The 18,227-nt window shown below is 46.0% G+C and overlaps 1 protein-coding gene across 1 annotated transcript; it reads left to right on the forward strand.

The window, feature by feature from the left end:
• Positions 1-512: 512 nt before the first annotated feature.
• On the forward strand, positions 513-3,195 carry LOC123753112 (melanoma-associated antigen C1-like). The gene is made up of 2 exons (XM_069336862.1): positions 513-621; positions 2,312-3,195. Exons 1-2 carry the CDS (start codon positions 513-515, stop codon positions 3,193-3,195), a joined length of 993 nt encoding a protein of 330 aa, XP_069192963.1.
• Positions 3,196-18,227: the final 15,032 nt, after the last annotated feature.

Consider the following 18,227-nt stretch of genomic DNA (forward strand, 5'->3'; position numbering starts at 1 on the left):
ACTCGCTCATTATTTACTTTTATTAAACTGATCTTGGGATAAGAACCATGATCAGATAAGAATTGATAAGATCAGAAATGGATTTAAGATAAGAATTGTAACCAAAGCCGCCAAAGATTGAGAAAAGATGTACAGGTTCGTAGGTGCTTGGGTAACTGCTTCGTGAATCTGGCCCCTGGTATGTATAGATGAGAAACCACAACACTTCTTGGTGTGATGTTCCTCAATTCATACTGGAAGATCTATCTTGAGGTTATCTTGAGATGATTTCGGGGCTTTTTAGTGTCCCCGCGGCCCGGTCCTCGACCAGGCCTCCACCCCCAGGAAGCAGCTGACTGGTGACCGTGACAGCTGACTAACTCCCAGGTACCTATTTACTGCTAGGTAACAGGGGCATTCAGGGTGAAAGAAACTTTGCCCATTTGTTTCTGCCTCGTGCGGGAATCGAACCCGCGCCACAGAATTACGAGTCCTGCGCGCTATCCACCAGGCTACGAGGCCCCTGTACCATGATGACCATGAACTTCTATATATCAGGTCGAGTGGCTGTGTGTCAGATGATGGAGGAGGAGACTAATGTTCTTACCATCTTGGGGCCAGATTCACGAAGTAGTTACGCAAGTACTTACGAACGTGTACATCTTTCCTCAATCTTTGACGGCTTTGTTTACAATTATTAAACAGTTAATGAGCTCCGAAGTACCAGGAGGCTGTTTATAGCAATAACAACAGTTGATTGGGAAATTTTCATGCTTGTAAACTGTTTAGTAAATGTAAACAAAGCCTTCAAAGATTGATAAAAGATGTATAGGCTCGTAAGTGCTTGCGTAACTGCTTCGTGAATCTGGTTCCTGGCGGTTAACTCGCGATGGTTCCACGGATCAGCGTCCCCGCGGCCCGGTCTCTTTGACTAGTTAATATCTCTTTATGTATCTAACACAGTCGATTGAAAGTGCTTTTACAGTGCTTTCTAGCATACACGTCTTTACGTCTGCCCTACATAGACAGGGATAGACACTCAACTGCAGAATGTGATTGAAGTGCTTTTTACAATGGCAAATTAATATTCTAACCAGCAAGTTATACTTCCGTCTCTCCGACATTAACAGTGCAAGAGAGATACTACATTACATTGTGAGTTATTGAGCACTCAAGCACAAGAGGTGATTCAAGTGCTTGACAAGCTCATAGTTGTAATTACCTCACATATATTACACAGTTGTGTCATGACATAGTAACTCCTGGTGCATAGTTTCAGTATCTCATGTGTTCAGTTAGTATATTGAGAGAATATGCCTCAACCCAGGGGAAGGGGGGTGGGGGTAATGGGTCAATATGGGACACAGGTGAGCATTATACCCCTGGGGGCTTCCTTCCTTCATTCATTCCTTCATTCCTTCATTCCTTCGCGTTCATTGAGATTGCGTCCCACAGCTCGTGTCATTAACCCTGTGTTCTGCAGTGTCAGCCCCTAGTGGTGGAGTGTGAAGTGTGAAGAGCAGTGTGGCGCTGAGGAGACGTGAGTGTGACTACCTCCTCCCCCCCCTACCCCATCCCTACACCCCCTCCTCCCCTTCCCCCACATCCCTATCACACACTCTCACTCCTTCCTTACTTTCCCTACCTCTTACTCCCTCCACATCCTTGCCTTTCCTATCCTTCCCTCACTCTCCCTCCCTCCAAATTTGTGGTTCCCTCCTTCACTTCTCCCTCAAAACAAACAGTTTCGAGCCCTCCAGTTAGTCCACCCCCCCCCCCTCCACTTCTCCCTCCAGTTATTACTTAATTATTCCCCCCCCCCTGAGTGAACCAAAAGCTAACAAGTAAGACTGGAAGCTATGTCTTAGCTTTAACTTTGTTCCTTCTCAGAGGCACAGCGTCTCTATCTCTCAGGCTGTGTATATATAGTTAGCACTAACCACAGGTGTTTTATCCCCTCTTGTCTACTAGTCCACACCTGACAACACTGCTCCAGCAGCAGCAGCAGCAGCAGCAGCAGCAGCAGCAGCAGGCCCAGTGAGGTCGAGAATGGCAGGCACCCCGCAGCCAGAACAATTAAAGTATAAAAGGTTCATTTGTTCCGTAACTCAATCACTCACATTTTTCGTACTTGTCTAGTCACCAGCGCATCGAGTATTGAACCCCGGGGTGCTCGGGGACACTGGGACCACGTGCGTTGGGACACGTGGGACCACGTGAGTGGGGACACGTGGGAACACGTGGGACTTGGTCCCTGTCGTGGCAGCTACGTGGGGACCACGTGAGTGGGGACACGTGGGAACACGTGGGACTTAGGTCCCTGTCGTGGCAGCTACGTGGTCGCCCCTATATGAAGACACGTGGTCGCCCCTATATGAAGACACGTGGTCGTCCCTATATGAAGACACGTGGTCGCCCCTATATAAAGACACGTGGTCGTCCCTATATGAAGACACGTGGTCGTCCCTATATGAAGACACGTGGTCGTCCCTATATGAAGACACGTGGTCGCCCCTATATAAAGACACGTGGTCGTCCCTATATGAAGACACGTCGTCCCTATATGAAGACACGTGGTCGTCCCTATATGAAGACACGTGGTCGTCCCTATATGAAGACACGTTGTCGTCCCTATATGAAGACACGTGGTCGCCCCTATATAAAGACACGTGGTCGTCCCTATATGAAGATACGTGGTCGCCCCTATATGAAGACACGTGGTCGCCCCTATATGAAGACACGTGGTCGTCCCTATATGAAGACACGTGGTCGCCCCTATATGAAGACACGTGGTCGCCCCTATATGAAGACACGTGGTCGCCCCTATATGAAGACACGTGGTCGTCCCAATATGAAGACACGTGGTCGCCCCTATATGAAGCCACGTGGTCGCCCCTATATGAAGACACGTGGTCGTCCCTATATGAAGACACGTGGTCGTCCCTATATGAAGACACGTGGTCGTCCCTATATGAAGACACGTGGTCGCCCCTATATGAAGACACGTGGTCGCCCCTATATGAAGACACGTGGTCGTCCCTATATGAAGACACGTGGTCGTCCCTATATGAAGACACGTGGTCGTCCCTATATGAAGACACGTGGTCGTCCCTATATGAAGACACGTGGTCGCCCCTATATGAAGACACGTGGTCGTCCCTATATGAAGACACGTGGTCGACCCTATATGAAGAACACGTGGTCGCCCCTATATGAAGACACGTGGTCGTCCCTATATGAAGACACGTGGTCGTCCCTATATGAAGACACGTGGTCGTCCCTATATGAAGACACGTTGTCGTCCCTATATGAAGACACGTGGTCGTCCCTATATGAAGACACGTGGTCGTCCCTATATGAAGACACGTGGTCGTCCCTATATGAAGACACGTAGTCGTCCCTATATAAAGACACGTGGTCGTCCCTATATGAAGACACGTGGTCGCCCCTATATGAAGATACGTGGATGTTTAGTGTTCATTGGTGTTCATCCCATCCACAACCATGCACCCACAACCATCCACCCACAACCATCCATCCACAACCATCCACCCACAACCATCCACCCACAACCATCCACCCACAACCATCCACCCACAACCATCCACCCACAACCATCCACCCATCATCATCCATACATTATCATCCCATCACCATCCATCGCTATTTCATGCTTTCTTCCGTTACCCGCTGGCAACCACTTGGGGCTGGACGGTAGAGCGACGGTCTCGCTTCATGCAGGTCGGCGTTCAATCCCCGACCGTCCACAAGTGGTTGGGGACCATTCCTTCCTTCCCCCCTCCCCACCCCCGTCCCATCCCAAATGCTTATCCTGACCCATTCCAAGTGCTGTATAGTCGTAATGGATGATTTCTCATGATAGTTCCCTCTTCCCCCATTTAACCCACTTCCCCCCCCATTAACTCCTCCCCACCTTACCCACTTACAATCCCCATTTTCACTTCCCTTCCACCTACTCATCACCCACTCACCTGCTTGTTACCCCTACCTCCCCCCTCCCCATGCTATTAACTCCCAGCCATTTATAACTCGAATTAACACCTCTCACCCGCCCACACACTTGTAACCCCCATTATCATATCCGACCCATCCCTAGCACCCTCCCACGCTCTCTTCCACCCACCCATTCCATCCCTTCCATGTCCTATTCACCCCTCCTAACATACTAAGGCACCTGGTCATATGTAGGGTTAAATAGGGTGTGTCAAGAGCCAGCTATGCAGTTCTAAAGTCCCCTTTTCGCAGGATGGTTAGTCATACAGGGCCGTGTGATCAGTACCTTGGGCTGGCAGACTTTGGATGCATTATGAGGATATCATCAATAACACGAGAGGTAATAAAGTAATTACTAAATCCCAGGTACCTCATCAGTTGGTCTGAAGGATCTAATGACTGGACATTTAGAATTATGGAATTCGACACCTGTAGCCACGCACCACAGGTAACGGTAGCCAAATAAAAAGCCTTTCACACTGTTAGGAGATATCGTGGTATTGTTGGGCCACATGATGTTGTCCCCTCCGGTTTGATTCTTCATGTTTGGAAGGGAGGCAAAACTGGCATACCTGATGCCGCGGGAGATGAATTGTGGGTTTATATGGTGCCAGTGACGTGGGTGATGCGGTGCCAGAGGAGATAATTACTCATTCCTCCCCAGCCTCTTCTCTACCCTTACCTTTCTTCCACCCTCCTCTTCCCTCCATCCTCATCTTCCCTCACGTTCCCTCCACATGCACCTTCCACCTCCCCTTCCCTTCCTCCTCCCCTTCCCTTCCTCCTCCCCTTCTCTTCCTCCTCCCCTTCTCTTCCTCCTCCACTTCCCCCTCCTAACTTCCCTACCCTCCTCTTTAACTTGTGCCTCCCCCTCTCCCCAAGCAGTCACACCTCTCCAAGCCTCAGATGACTTAACCTGTCACTCATCTCGTCACCTCCTGTCCTGACTCTACACCTATCGACCCCTTTCCCTCTTTTCATCCCTTTAGCCACCCTCTCTCTCTCTCTCCCTCTCTCTTCCCTCCCTTCCAAGACAACCTCACTCTCACCCACCTTCACTATCCCTCCGATCCCACACTCTCCCGACGAACTCTTTTTCTCTTGCTAACTTGAATCCCCCCTTTCAATCCCCCTCCCCCCCCCCCCTCCCACACACTTGCTCTCCCTCTCTGCTCAATTCTCCCTCCCTCCCTCCCTCCCTCCCTCCCTTCCTCCCTTCCTCCCTTCCTCCCTCCCTCTCTCCCTCCCTCCCTCCCTCACCTCTCTCACCCTACCATCCATTACCCTCTCGTTACCTGGGTCATCAGACATTATCTTGTCATCGTTAGTGAGGACAACGAGTGCACAGGTAGAGCCACCAAATGGGGTGTAATAGTCATCATTTAGTTCGTGGGTTTGTGTAGGTGTGCACTCCATTGGTGGGTCGAACTTCAGCTCCTTAGCCCCCGTCTTTGCAGCTGTCGGTTAGGTAATGGAATGATACTCTTCCTGCATGTCGTGTTCACATAGTTTAGGGGGTTACTTCATCAACATCTGTACTTCCGTTAGAATCGTGTATGTAGTTATCATGTCCAGTGTGGTACTACCTGGGGGTACCCGGCGGTGTCCGGGTCAATCCCAGAATAAAAATTTGCCATTAGAACTTACTATTTGCATGTGAATATCTAAATTTTGTAATACGACAAAGATAGAAGTCTACGGACTCGGCGTCGAACATTTCATTTCTACCGACTTCATAAAGGGAGCCGAACACGACATCAGTTATCTGGCATAGGAGCGGGGCTGTAAGTCCACTACGGGCTCACCTTAGCCCGTGCTACTTGGAACTTTTTGTTCCCAGTAGCTGAATTTAATACAACAATAACAGCCAAACACGCCCCGCCTATCTTGAGGTTATCTTGAGATGATTTCGGGGCTTAGCGTCCCCGCGGCCCGGTCCTCGACCAGGCCTCCTTTTTGTTACACCCCCCCCCCAGGAAGCAGCCCGTAGCAGCTGTCTAACTCCCAGGTACCTATTTACTGCTAGGTAACAGGGGCATCAGGGATGAAAGAAACGTTTTGCCCCTTTGTCTCCGCCTCCACCGGGGATCGAACCCGGAACCTCAGGACTACGAATCCGAAGCGCTGTCCACTCCAGGCGCCTATGACAGACCCGTCCACCCCACAGCCTCCAGTCACCCTACAAAGTTTAAGCATCAGGGGCCAGATTCACGAAGCAGTTACGCATGTACTTACGAACCTATACATCTTTCCTCAATCTTTGGCGGCTTTGTTCCCAATTATTAAAGTTAATGAGCTCCGAAGCACCAGGAGGCTGTTTATAACAATAACAACAGTTGATTGGGAAGTTTTCATGCTTGTAAACTGTTTAATAAATGTAACCAAAGCCGTCAAAGATTGAGGAAAGATGGACACGTTCGTAAGTGCTTGCGTAAGTGCTTTCGTGAATCTGGCCCTTGACCTCCAGACTGGAATAGACGAACAGACATTCTGTTTTATTGATATAAAGGTTCATACAGGGGTTCAGATTTCACTTGTGTCTCCCCCACGCCCTGAACCCTCCCCCTTTGTGCCCTCTCGCCCTCACCCCCTTTGTTTCTCCTCTTTCTGACCCCACTCCATGTCTCCCATCCCCTGACCCCACCCAATGTGTCCTCTCATCTTGACCCCTGCCCCTTGTGTCACCTGGTACCCGCACCTATCGCCTGGTCCTTGTGTTTGATTGCAATTTCAGTACATGGGGAGTACTCATCCAAACTCCACTGAGTACATGGGGAGTACTCATCCAAACTCCACTGAGTACATGGGGAGTACTCATCCAAACTCCACTGAGTACATGGGGAGTACTCATCCAAACTCCACTGAGTACTGGTTGAATACTCGTCTAGTACTCCAATAGGGGATTATTGCAGTTGTTCACCTCAAGACTTCTTGCAAGGCACGTTTGTTGGATGTGGTCCATCACTCATTACCGGCAGTCACGCAAGCGGGGCTGTGTGTGTGTGTGTGTGTGTGTGTGTGTGTGTGTGTGTGTGTGGAAAGATGTCTTGTTGAACGCTTGCGTGTGCAAGTGCGTGTGCAAGTGCGGGTGTTTGTGCGTGTGTATGCACGCATGCGTTAACACGCGTTCAGAACGAGCGTGTGAACCCTGAGAATAACTGACCTGAAAATAACCGTTTCTTGAGCTGTTGATATTGATGGTGCTAATGAAGATGGTGCAGAAGCAACAGCAGAAACCTTTCTACGGCTGCTGCTTACTGCTGCTCCTGCTGCTGCTGCTGCTGCTGCTGCATGGTCATGACGCAGGCTGCGATACAGCAGTTAGCTGAAGTAATGGGATAGACAGAGTTGAGTTGTGTGTCGTGGAGAGCTTAACAGCCGGCGATGGTCGTTGGTTCGTTTCGTTAAATATATTCGCACGAATTCGTTCTATTCATAATCTCACCGCATTCTTTCCACATCCCCCCCCCTCCACCCCCCCTTTTTCCGCGCGGAGCTGAGAGTGATGTATATTAGCGCTTTGATTACGGGGGAGCGTGGGACCGGCTCTGGCACGCTGGTGGACGGGTAAGGTGATTATGGAGCTCGCTCTCACCACCGTGAACTAAGGCAGGAGGGACTTGATAGACAAGGAAAGACGCCGGTGATTTAGAAAAGGCCGACAGATGCTCCAGCACGCGATGGTTGCTGTGTTTCATTCCGGGACGTGTTGTGTAGCAAGTGGGTGAGGGGTTCGAGTCTACCTGTTGATGCCTTCAATGTCCCTCTGAGATGCTTCTCGCGGCGCCACCACTGTTGTCCGTTTCCGTTGTAACGGGTGATCGGTGAAATGGCTTCACTTCACGCTGTTAATGGCGGAATTCTGCCGTTGTTACTGCTCATGCTGCTAGCCGGTGTCGGGCCTCTGTCGTTAGTAATACAGTAGTTTGATAATGTTGTATTGCTGTATTGCTGTACCGCAGGTGTCCCTGTACTAAGAGACTAATACAACTAGCAGTTGCATTTTAACAATACAAGTAGCAGACTATTATACAAGCAATAATTTGTCGCTACAACTACATTTAATAGTTATCTACTATTTCTTTATTTCACTATTATTTCACTATTTCTTGGACCATCGGAGCCTCAAACCCGGGACCACAAAAGCGGAACCCCACAGTAGATGACTAGTAACAGTATTCTGCTAGTTATATTAATATAGCTATCATAAATAGGAGTATATTCACCTATTGTAAGGTCGAGCTTCAGCTATTGGAGCCCGCCTTTCCAGCCGCTGGTTGTGGCTGAATGACTCGATGAATGAATGAATGAATGACTCGATGAATGAATAAATGAATGACTCTCGAACTATTTTTTTCATACATGTTCTCTTGTTCTCTGTTATGTATTGTGAACATCTAATTTGTTATAGTCTAATGGCTTGACGCTTCCCCCTGAAAATTCCCTTCCCTTCCCTCAGTGTGTGTGTGTGTACTCACCTAGTTGTACTCACCTAGTTGTGTTTGCGGGGGTTGAGCTCTGGCTCTTTGGTCCCGCCTCTCAACCGTCAATCAACTGATGTACAGATTCCTGAGCCTACTGGGCTCTGTCATATCTACATTTGAAACTGTGTGTGTGTGTGTGTGTGTGTGTGTACTCACCTAATTGTGCTTGCGGGGGTTGAGCTCTGGCTCTTTGGTCCCTCCTGTGTGTGTGTGTGTGTGTGTGTGTGTGTGTGTGTGTGTGTGTGTGTGTGTGTGTGTGTGTGTGTGTGTGTGTGTGTGTGTGTGTGTACTCACCTAGTTGTGCTTGCGGGGGTTGAGCTTTGGCTCTTTGGCCCCGCCTCTCAACCGTCAATCAACTGATGTACAGATTCCTGAGCCTACTGGGCTCTGTCATATCTACATTTGAAACTGTGTATGTGTGTGTGTGTGTGTGTGTGTGTGTGTGTGTGTGTGTGTGTGTGTGTGTGTGTGTGTGTGTGTGTGTGTGTATGTGCATGCATTTGCGTGCGTGATGTATGCATAAATGCGTGTGTATACACATGTTTTGTGCTATACAACTCCACAGTTAGGGAGATCGCGTATTATACATGACGCAGGAGCGGCAACCTATCCAGAATAGATTGTTAAGACCTGACCAGCCCATCGTCACCGGGGCGCTGCAACCAACAGCCTGGTGGACCATACTCTCACAAGTCAAGTCTGGCCTCGGGCTGGGCTTCTTGGGGGAGTAGAAGAACTCCCAGAACCCCCATCAACCAGGTATCATTGTCAGGATTTCTTAATTGCGATTTAAGAGGAGCGTGTCACTGGCTTTGGGTCAGTGAGGAAAGCTATCACAAGTTATCCTGTTTGGTTGAAATGATATCCTGTTGTTGACTTTTCGGGGTAACATATAAAGGAATATCTTGCAAGTCTCAGGTGTTATTAATACTCTCTGGTTATATCATTGTTGCAAATGCAAGAATGACATTTCATTTGTTGCTTTTTCTATTAATCTAAGTTTTTTTTTTTTTTAGGCTTCTTCGCTTTCCTGCGCGGTGTGTGTGTGTGTGTGTGTGGGAGTTTTAGCATGTTTGGCCTGTGTAGTGTTTGGTCTGTATGGCGCCATGTTTGGTCACTCAGAATGTTTGAAAATTGCCTTCATTCTGGTCGTATTATGGCTGACGGTCAATGTCTGTTCTTGTCAGTCAATTACCTATTCGTCTTTTGCTCTCTCACTCTCTCTCTCTCTCTATCTCTCTCTCTCTCTCTCTCTCTCTCTCTCTCTCTCTCTCTCTCTCTCTCTCTCTCTCTCTCTCTCTCTCTCTCTCTCTCTCTCTCTCTCTCTATCTCTCTCTCTCTCTCTCTCTCTCTCTCTCTCTCTCTCTCTCTCTCTCTCTCTCTCTCTCTCTCTCTCTCTCTCTCTCTCTCTCTCTCTCTCTCTCTCTCTCTCTCTCTCTCTCTCTCTCTCTCTCTCTCTCTCTCTCTCTCTCTCTCTCTCTCTCTCTCTCTTCTCTCTCTCTCTCTCTCTTTCTCTCTCTCTCTCTCTCTTTCTCTCTCTCTTTCTCTCTCTTTCTCTCTCTCTTCTCTCTCTCTCTCTCTCTCTCTCTCTCTCTCTCTCTCTCTCTCTCTCTCTCTCTCTCTCTCTCTCTCTCTCTCTCTCTCTCTCTCTCTCTCTCACACACACACACACACACACACACACACACACACACACACACACACACACACACACACACACACACACAACGAGGGGACATCATCGGTGGAAGCTGGAAACTCAGATGAGTCACAGGGATGTTAGGAAGTTTTCTTTTAGCGTGAGAGTAGAGGAAAAATGGAATGCACTTAAGGAACAGGTTGTGGAAGCAAATACTATTCATAATTTTAAAACTAGGCATGACAGGGAAATAGGACCATAGTCATTGCTGTAAACAACCGATGCTCGAAAGGCGGGATCCAAGAGTCAATGCTCGATCCTGCAGACACAAATAGGTGAGTATACACACACACGGTACTCGCATCCCCTGTCACTAATTAGCCATGCACAACCACCATTCCTACCTTCCCCTCACCTGGTGCCACGAGTGCCAAGGTGGCATTGGTTTAACTACTGAGGTAACTAAGACAAAAACAACCAGCTCTCAAGTGCCGATATGTTCACCCTGCCAAGCACATAAATAGAGCAGATCTATTTTCACCGTCTTTGGCACGATTCGTGTAAATGAAGGGTTAAAAGTGTGAGTGTGTGTGTGTGTGTGTGTGTGTGTGTGTGTGTGTGTGTGAGTTGTACAAGCGAAGTTGTGCTTGCTGTTGGGTAGAAGCTGGTGTTCTTGGGTCCCGACTCTCCGCCTCTTAATCGGATCTAAGTTTCTGGGACTGTTGACCAGACCACACACTAGAAGGTGAAAGGACGACGACGTTTCGGTCCGTCCTGGACGATTCTCAAGTCGATTGTGGTTTCGAATAGTTTCTGGGACTATTGGGCGCCGTCATACATGCATGCATACATACATACATACATACATACATACATACATACATACATACATACATACATACATACATACATACATACATACATACATACATATACATGATGCTGTGCATGAAGTTTGTCTCTATCTGCAAGGGCATTGCATCTGTTTGCAATCCTGACACTGAAAACTATGTATTATCCTCGTATTTCAACCATCATTAATTCAGTGCAGTGATTTTTTTTATTCATATTACCATATTTACATTTAAAGTTGTGTATCTAATTGGCTTCGACAACTTTCTTATCTAGTCCCTTGCTAGTTTATAGTTTACGACCCTTACAGTGAAAAAGTTCTTCTGATATATCTGTTGGACGTCTCAAAGCTTGTTTGTTTACGGCCACTATAGGTAAATCACTGTGTATAATGTTAGTTAGGTACACGCCCAAGAGTTGTCAAATTTTTCAAGCAGATCGCCGAGGACGCCGATGATAGCGTGCCGAGCGGTGTTGGACGCCAGTTAGTCGCCCATGGACATACACATAGGGTGACCTAATACCCTCTTGACTCATCTGTATTAATAGATCCTCTCGTTCCAATTATATCCTCTCGTTCTACAGTTTCTTAAATAGAACATTGCTATTATATCTGCTTTGTCGTTACCTTTAATATATTCTGTAGGTCGTTATTATATTTTGTCATATTCCTTCTTTCATCCAGTGTAGTGGGGTCCAGTTCCCTCAGTTTTCCACAAGGTACGGGCTCCATGCTGGGTCCGCATACTCCAGGATTGGTCTTACATATGTGGTGTACAAGGTTCTGAATGATTCCTTACACAGGTTCCTGAAGGCGGTTCTGATGTTAGCCAGCCGCGCATACGCCGCTGATGTTATTCTCTTTATGTGGACTTCAGGAGACAGGTTTGTTGTGATGTCAACTCCTAGATCTTTCTCTCTGTCCGTTTCACGAAGGACTTGTTCTCCCATTCTGTGTGTGTGTGTGTGTGTGTGTTGCGAGCGGAATGAGAAATCAGTATTTTCCCAAGTACTTGTAACCCCGTGTGTCTTAGTTTGACCTGAACACCTGCAGGATGTCAGTGAAGGAGACAGTCATTAAACACCTGTCCATCTAAAATCTTGCCCCCCCCCCTCCCTATTGGCTGACTTGACCTGTGAGGTACTAACCATCCAACCAACCAGGAGGCCTCTTCGCGCTTTACAATTAGCAGTTTAAAACTCCATCAATATGTATTGTATATGGAAGCGAGACCAACTCACAATCACCTATATGCTAAACCCTTGATACTTCCATTATGTAGGCCTCTCGATGGTGATTGGCGGACCTACATATTTCTTCCTTGCGTAGGGACGCATATACGTCCATGCGTGACGCTTGGACGCATAAGAGCGTAAAAATATTGGTGTTTACGCTGATTGCTACTGTATTTTATAACGACCAGCGGGTCGTAGAATCGAGTAGTTTATGGAGAGGAACGAAGGCGAATTATATCACATCAACGTAAGCCTTCAGGGGGCTGCAACTTTTTCATATCTTTTTTTTAAACTCACTCCACAACCAGTCGCTTATATTTGTCTGAAGTAGAATGCTTCTTTTTAACTCGGGGGTTTATAAGTCATATATATAATGTCTTTAATGTTGTGAAGTGACGGCGACCGGGTCGGGTGTGTGATCTTAGGACGACCGGGTCGGGTGTGTGTGATCTTAGACGACCGGGTCGGGTGTGTGATCTTAGACGACCGGGTCGGGTGTGTGATCTTAGACGACCGGGTCGGGTGTGTGTGATCTTAGACGACCGGGTCGGGTGTGTGATCTTAGACGACCGGGTCGGGTGTGTGTGATCTTAGACGACCGGGTCGGGTGTGTGATCTTAGACGACCGGGTCGGGGGGGGTGACCTTAGAAGACCGGGTCGGGAGTGTGATCTTAGACGACCGGGTCGGGTGTGTGATCTTAGACGACCGGGTCGGGTGTGGTCTCTACCAGGTTCGATGTGGTCTTGGCGACCAGGTTAGGTATGGTCACCAAGACCAAGTCTATCTCAAGGATAGTCTATCTCTCTATCTCAAGTCTATCTCAAGGATAGTCTCTCTATCTCAAGTCTATCTCACGGATACCTTACCTCGAGACGAGACCTGAGCCTCTTAATGCCTCGTGTTCGAATTCCAAGTGATTTTGTTTCCCATTGTCTTAACAGATTCCTCATTACATGAGAACAGGAAATCGTCCGATACAGCTTCCGAAGGTTACTACTTCAGAGTACCGCCTCCGAAGACAGTAGAAAAACTCAAGACATTGTATACAGGCCAAAAAATCCCTTACATTCAGAAAGAAGAGTGTTGAAAACCCTTACGCATTTTAATGTTCCTAACATCATCTCTTAAATCCCTACTTTTTAACGGGGCTGTTCTACAACATTGTTTTTCAAACTAATGAATACTACTTCCTGAATAACCACAGTTCAGGGTGATTATTAGAGCAGGATTGAATATTTCCTGACAGTATTACCGCGTATATACATACATATATATACATACACATGTATATACCCACAGCGCTGCTGACCCTGGGGGAGCTATACCTTGAATATTTGATTTAACAGAAAATACAGACTAATGTATTACTGAACATGGCGTCAGAAATCTTGTATTAATCCCCGTGGAATCTAGGCATAATCTTTACAATATTAACACAAAGATATTAATACTAATTATGTTTGAAAATGTTTTTTGTTTTTTTAATATCTAAAAAAAATATAGTTCAGTTTTAACACCTTTTTTATGATCAGCAGCGTAATGCGTACATATGTTGTCTACATGAGTGTGTGTGTGTATATGTGTGTGTATATATATATATATATATATATATATATATATATATATATATATATATATATATATATATATATATATATATATATATATATATATATATGTATATATGTATATATGTATATATATATATATATATATATATATATATATATATATATATATATATATATATATATATATATATATATATATATATATATTCACATATAATAATATATATATATATATATATATATATATATATATATATATGTATATGGCCCACCACACTACAATGCCGAGTGCTGTACCACTGTACCATCACACTACAAAATCATAAGAGAGTCTTTATGAACTCATTCAACCATTTGATCACGCCACTCATTTGACCTCGTAACCCGAGTGCATTCGGGTTACGTGTTAAACTATTTCATCTAGTCCAGGTTTAAGTCACAGAACAGATATCAAATTATAAACCTGAATAGTACACAGACCTCGCTTTAAATACTTGAAAGTTCCAAATGTCTTTGAATGAAATATTGTCTTACCTATACATTAAAATCGTTGGGAGCTGATAGTCCCAAGTGGGCATGTGAAGGCGTAGACGACATTTGTCTCTTTGACGGCGTTTGGTGCCAGGAGAGTTCTCTGTGAGCATGTTGACAGCCTTCATGCTCCTGCAGCGAGCGGACAGTACGCTGAACACGTGATCCTGTGGTCCTGGGTTCGATCCCTTGGCTCCGGCGAGAAACGATGGGCAGAGTTTCTTTCACCCTATGCCCCTGTTACCTAGCAGTAAATAGGTACCTGGGTGTTAGTCAGCTGTCACGGGCTGCTTCCTGGGGGGTGGAAGCCTGATCGAGGACCGGGCCGCGGGGACACTAAGCCCCGAAATCAACTCAAGATAATAAAGATAGTCACTATCTCCTTAATGGTGTGGATAGGGGGAATCACATTGCTATTAATACTGTCTCTCGGGAATTTTTCCTCCACTTTGGCATGCGTGGAAAAAAAGTTAACATTGAGTTGGTTCATAGGTAGGGGGCAGATAGTATTGGTTTGAACGGTTCATCCGAGGCAACCTGGTCGATATGGTGAAGAAAAGATGAGAGGTGAACCGCCATGTTGCCCCTCTCCCCCCCCCCCCCCCCTTGAACATGGTGTGGGGGAGTAAACCCCTCCCCACACCATGTTAACAGTTTAATACCTTGAGCAGGTGTTAAAACAATTAAACAAACTGTGTTAAAAATTTAACACATTGAACAGGTGTTAAAACAATTCAACAAACTTGTGTTAACAATTTAACACCTTGAACAGGTGTTAAATTCCTAAAGCGCTCGGATTATTTCCGTTTTATTTCAACTTCCTTCTCAAGTAAAGAAGAACTTAAGAAATATAGAGTACACAGCCAAAGGTCCCAAAGGTACAGTTCGACCTTAAACTAAGAATCACCAGTGTGTATTTCTGCTCGTTGACCAACACAAATGGTTCCCTTTAGTGCGTTATGTGCATGTTTATACATGTATGCGCGCGAACTATTCCTATAAACAAACGTGTAAGCATAAATAGCGTGACAAATGGTGTAGAAGCAAGACTACCTAGTCAATTACCACAGCACAGGGAGCAAGGAGCAGCGGTCCCACTCTTTTCCACCCAGCTGTGAGCTCTCTTAGACTCCCCCCCCCCCGCACCCTTCTCTTAATGTGTTGAAATGCCATTCTAATGTATTCACTCGTTCTGATTAAAAATATGCAACGAGGTATGAACATGTCTGCTTCAAAAGATGGGAAAATAATGTGGCTTTTAATTGACGTAGAGTTGTATGATTAACACTAAAATGTTTCTGATTTCTTGATCATTTTTCTTTTTACCCTTCCGTGTAGCCCGCCACGGGGAAGTGGTTAGGCAGAGAGGGGGGTGAGCCCCCTCCGAGACACTCGGAAGCAACGTTTATAAGTGCACTTAACGCCGCGAGAGAACACCAAGACAAAAGGCGAAGACTAGGAGGAGCTACCTATAAGGAGGCCGTGCCGGGGGAAGCAAGCCAAGGCGCCCAGATCCGAACGCGCCGACCCCCGCATTAAAAAGCGGAGAGGCTGATTAAAGAATAATTACGCCTGAAACATCGTAACATTTGCTCCTTTTTCCGCGGCAAGTTATTCCCCCCCGCATGTATTTCAACACATTCACCTCACTAATGTATGGATCCACACCACATTCACCACCAGAAGAAAGGCTTCCACACTGGTGTAATTCAATAATAAAGACTCGTTGCTGGTGGGGGGGGGGGGGGACATGATGGGCTAGACCAGAGAAGGGAGGGTATTCAAGGAAAGGGGGGTTGATGGCCAGGGAAGAGAAGAAGGGTGAAGGGGAGGAGAGTGGAAGAGCGTGGAGAGCAGTGGGTTTGGATAGAGGCAGGGGACGGGATTAAGGCAGAGAGTAGGTCTGGATAAGAACAGTGTTAGGGCTAGGCTGGATAAGGGTCTCCGAGGTGTTGATGGGTCGTAGGAAGGGAAGACGGTGAGTAAAGGAGCGGATGGCACGAATTGGTGAAGGGGGAGAAAGGGAGTAAACAAGTGGAGGGTAATGATGGTGAAAAGGACGAAGGAGGGAGGTGGGAAGTGTTAATTAGTAGATGGAAAAGCACAAGGAAGAGGTGTGGAACAGGAAACGAAACTGAGGGAAGAGTATCGCCGATAAGCTAAGTGTAATGTATATACATAATATATATAAAATATATGGCATTATATATATATGGTAAAAACTCATCAATATAACTTCTGCTTGCATCAATGTTTGGCCATAATAGCAAATACACTATACAAATACACTATACAAATACTCTATACAAATACACTATACAAATACACTATACAAATCTCCTGGATTAAATAACTACGTATGTACTCTCCAGTGAGTTTATTGTATTCAGGTTATTCTGAATTCAAGAAAATATTAGCTGTATTCTGAGTGCTTTCGCCGATGGAAAAATAATATTTAGGTTAAAATTCTTTCTTTCAGGTAAGTCTTAAAATCATGCTACAAATTTGGGTTTCATCCAGGTAGGAAAAATTTAAGAATCTTTAGGATTTCTTATTAGGAATCTTTAGGAATTTAACTTTAGGAATCAACCTATTAATTTTTCTCCAAAGGTGAAGATTTTCACCTTTGGGGAAAAAATGGTTGGTTTGGGCAGGGATGGTTGATGGTGTGGGTGGTTGTGGTAGTGTGGGTGGTTGTGGTAGTGTGGGTGGTTGTGGTAGTGTGGGTGGTGGTGGTAGTGTGGGTGGTTGTGGTAGTGTGGGTGGTTGTGGTAGTGTGGGTGGTTGTGGTAGTGTGGGTGGTTGTGGTAGTGTGGGTGGTTGTGGTAGTGTGGATGGTTGATGGTGTGGGTGGTTGTGGTAGTGTGGGTGGTTGTGGTAGTGTTTCATAAATAAAATTTGGCACACACACACACACACACACACACACACACACACACACACACACACACACACACACACACACACACACACACACACACAGCTGGAGGCTGACTCCATACACAGTTTCAAGTGTAGATATGATAAGAGCCCAGTAGGCTCAGAAATCTGTACACCAGTTGATTGACGGTTGAAAGGCGGGACCAAAGAACCAGAGCTCAACCCCCGCAAGTACAACAAGATGAGTACACACACACACATGTATATGTAGTAGATATAATAGAGGAAATTATGGTCGGGAGCAGCACCTTACTCAACCGACGGTTAGAAAGGCGGGATCCAAGAGCTAACAGCTCCTGATCCTGCGGGCACAAATAATAAACACAACTAGGAAATACAATACAGTTATACAGGTACCATAGACTAGGTATACTTTGTGCCAAGAGCTAGAAATGTAATATTAAGATATTATTAAGATATTAAGATAATATTAAGATAATATTAAGATATAAGATATAAGTCCTCCCCATCTTGCGTCGTGGCCAGTCATACAGGGACCTGGGGCCAGATTCACGAAAGCATTTACGAACCTGTACATCTTTTCTCAATCTTTGGCGGCTTTGTTTTCAATTATTAAACACTTAATGAGCTCAGAAGCACCAGGAGGCTGTTTATAACAATAGCAACAGTTGAATGGCAAGTTTTCATGCTTGTAAACTGTTTAATAAATGTAACCAAAGCCGTCAAAGATTGAGGAAAGATGTACACGTTCGTAAGTACTTGCGTAAGTGCTTTCGTGAATCTGGCCCCTTGTGATCAGTAGCCAGCACTGGTAGACTCTGTATTATGAGGATATCCTCAAGAACTCGAGTGAATAACGTATGTGCGAAGTTCCATGTGCCTCATACCGACAGGTTTGTACTCTAGTCAATGGACATTAAAAAAAATAGATGGATTCTCAGGACTTTGCAAGCCACCTTCCAGCAATTTCGTGAGGGCATGAGAGTCGATCTCCTTTTAATAGGGGGCAATGGGGCCA

The sequence above is a fragment of the Procambarus clarkii genome, chromosome 37 (genome assembly GCF_040958095.1).
Source record: "Procambarus clarkii isolate CNS0578487 chromosome 37, FALCON_Pclarkii_2.0, whole genome shotgun sequence".
Lineage (NCBI taxonomy): Eukaryota > Metazoa > Arthropoda > Malacostraca > Decapoda > Cambaridae > Procambarus > Procambarus clarkii.

What these genes read in the sequence shown, in the direction of transcription:
- LOC123753112 (XM_069336862.1), top strand. Translation starts at nt 513, where the DNA reads ATGACCATGAACTTCTATATATCAGGTCGAGTGGCTGTGTGTCAGATG. An exon ending in TTCACGAAGTAGTTACGCAA is followed by an intron (nt 622 to 2,311) that starts GTACTTACGAAC and finishes CTGTCGTGGCAG; the next exon opens with CTACGTGGTCGCCCCTATAT.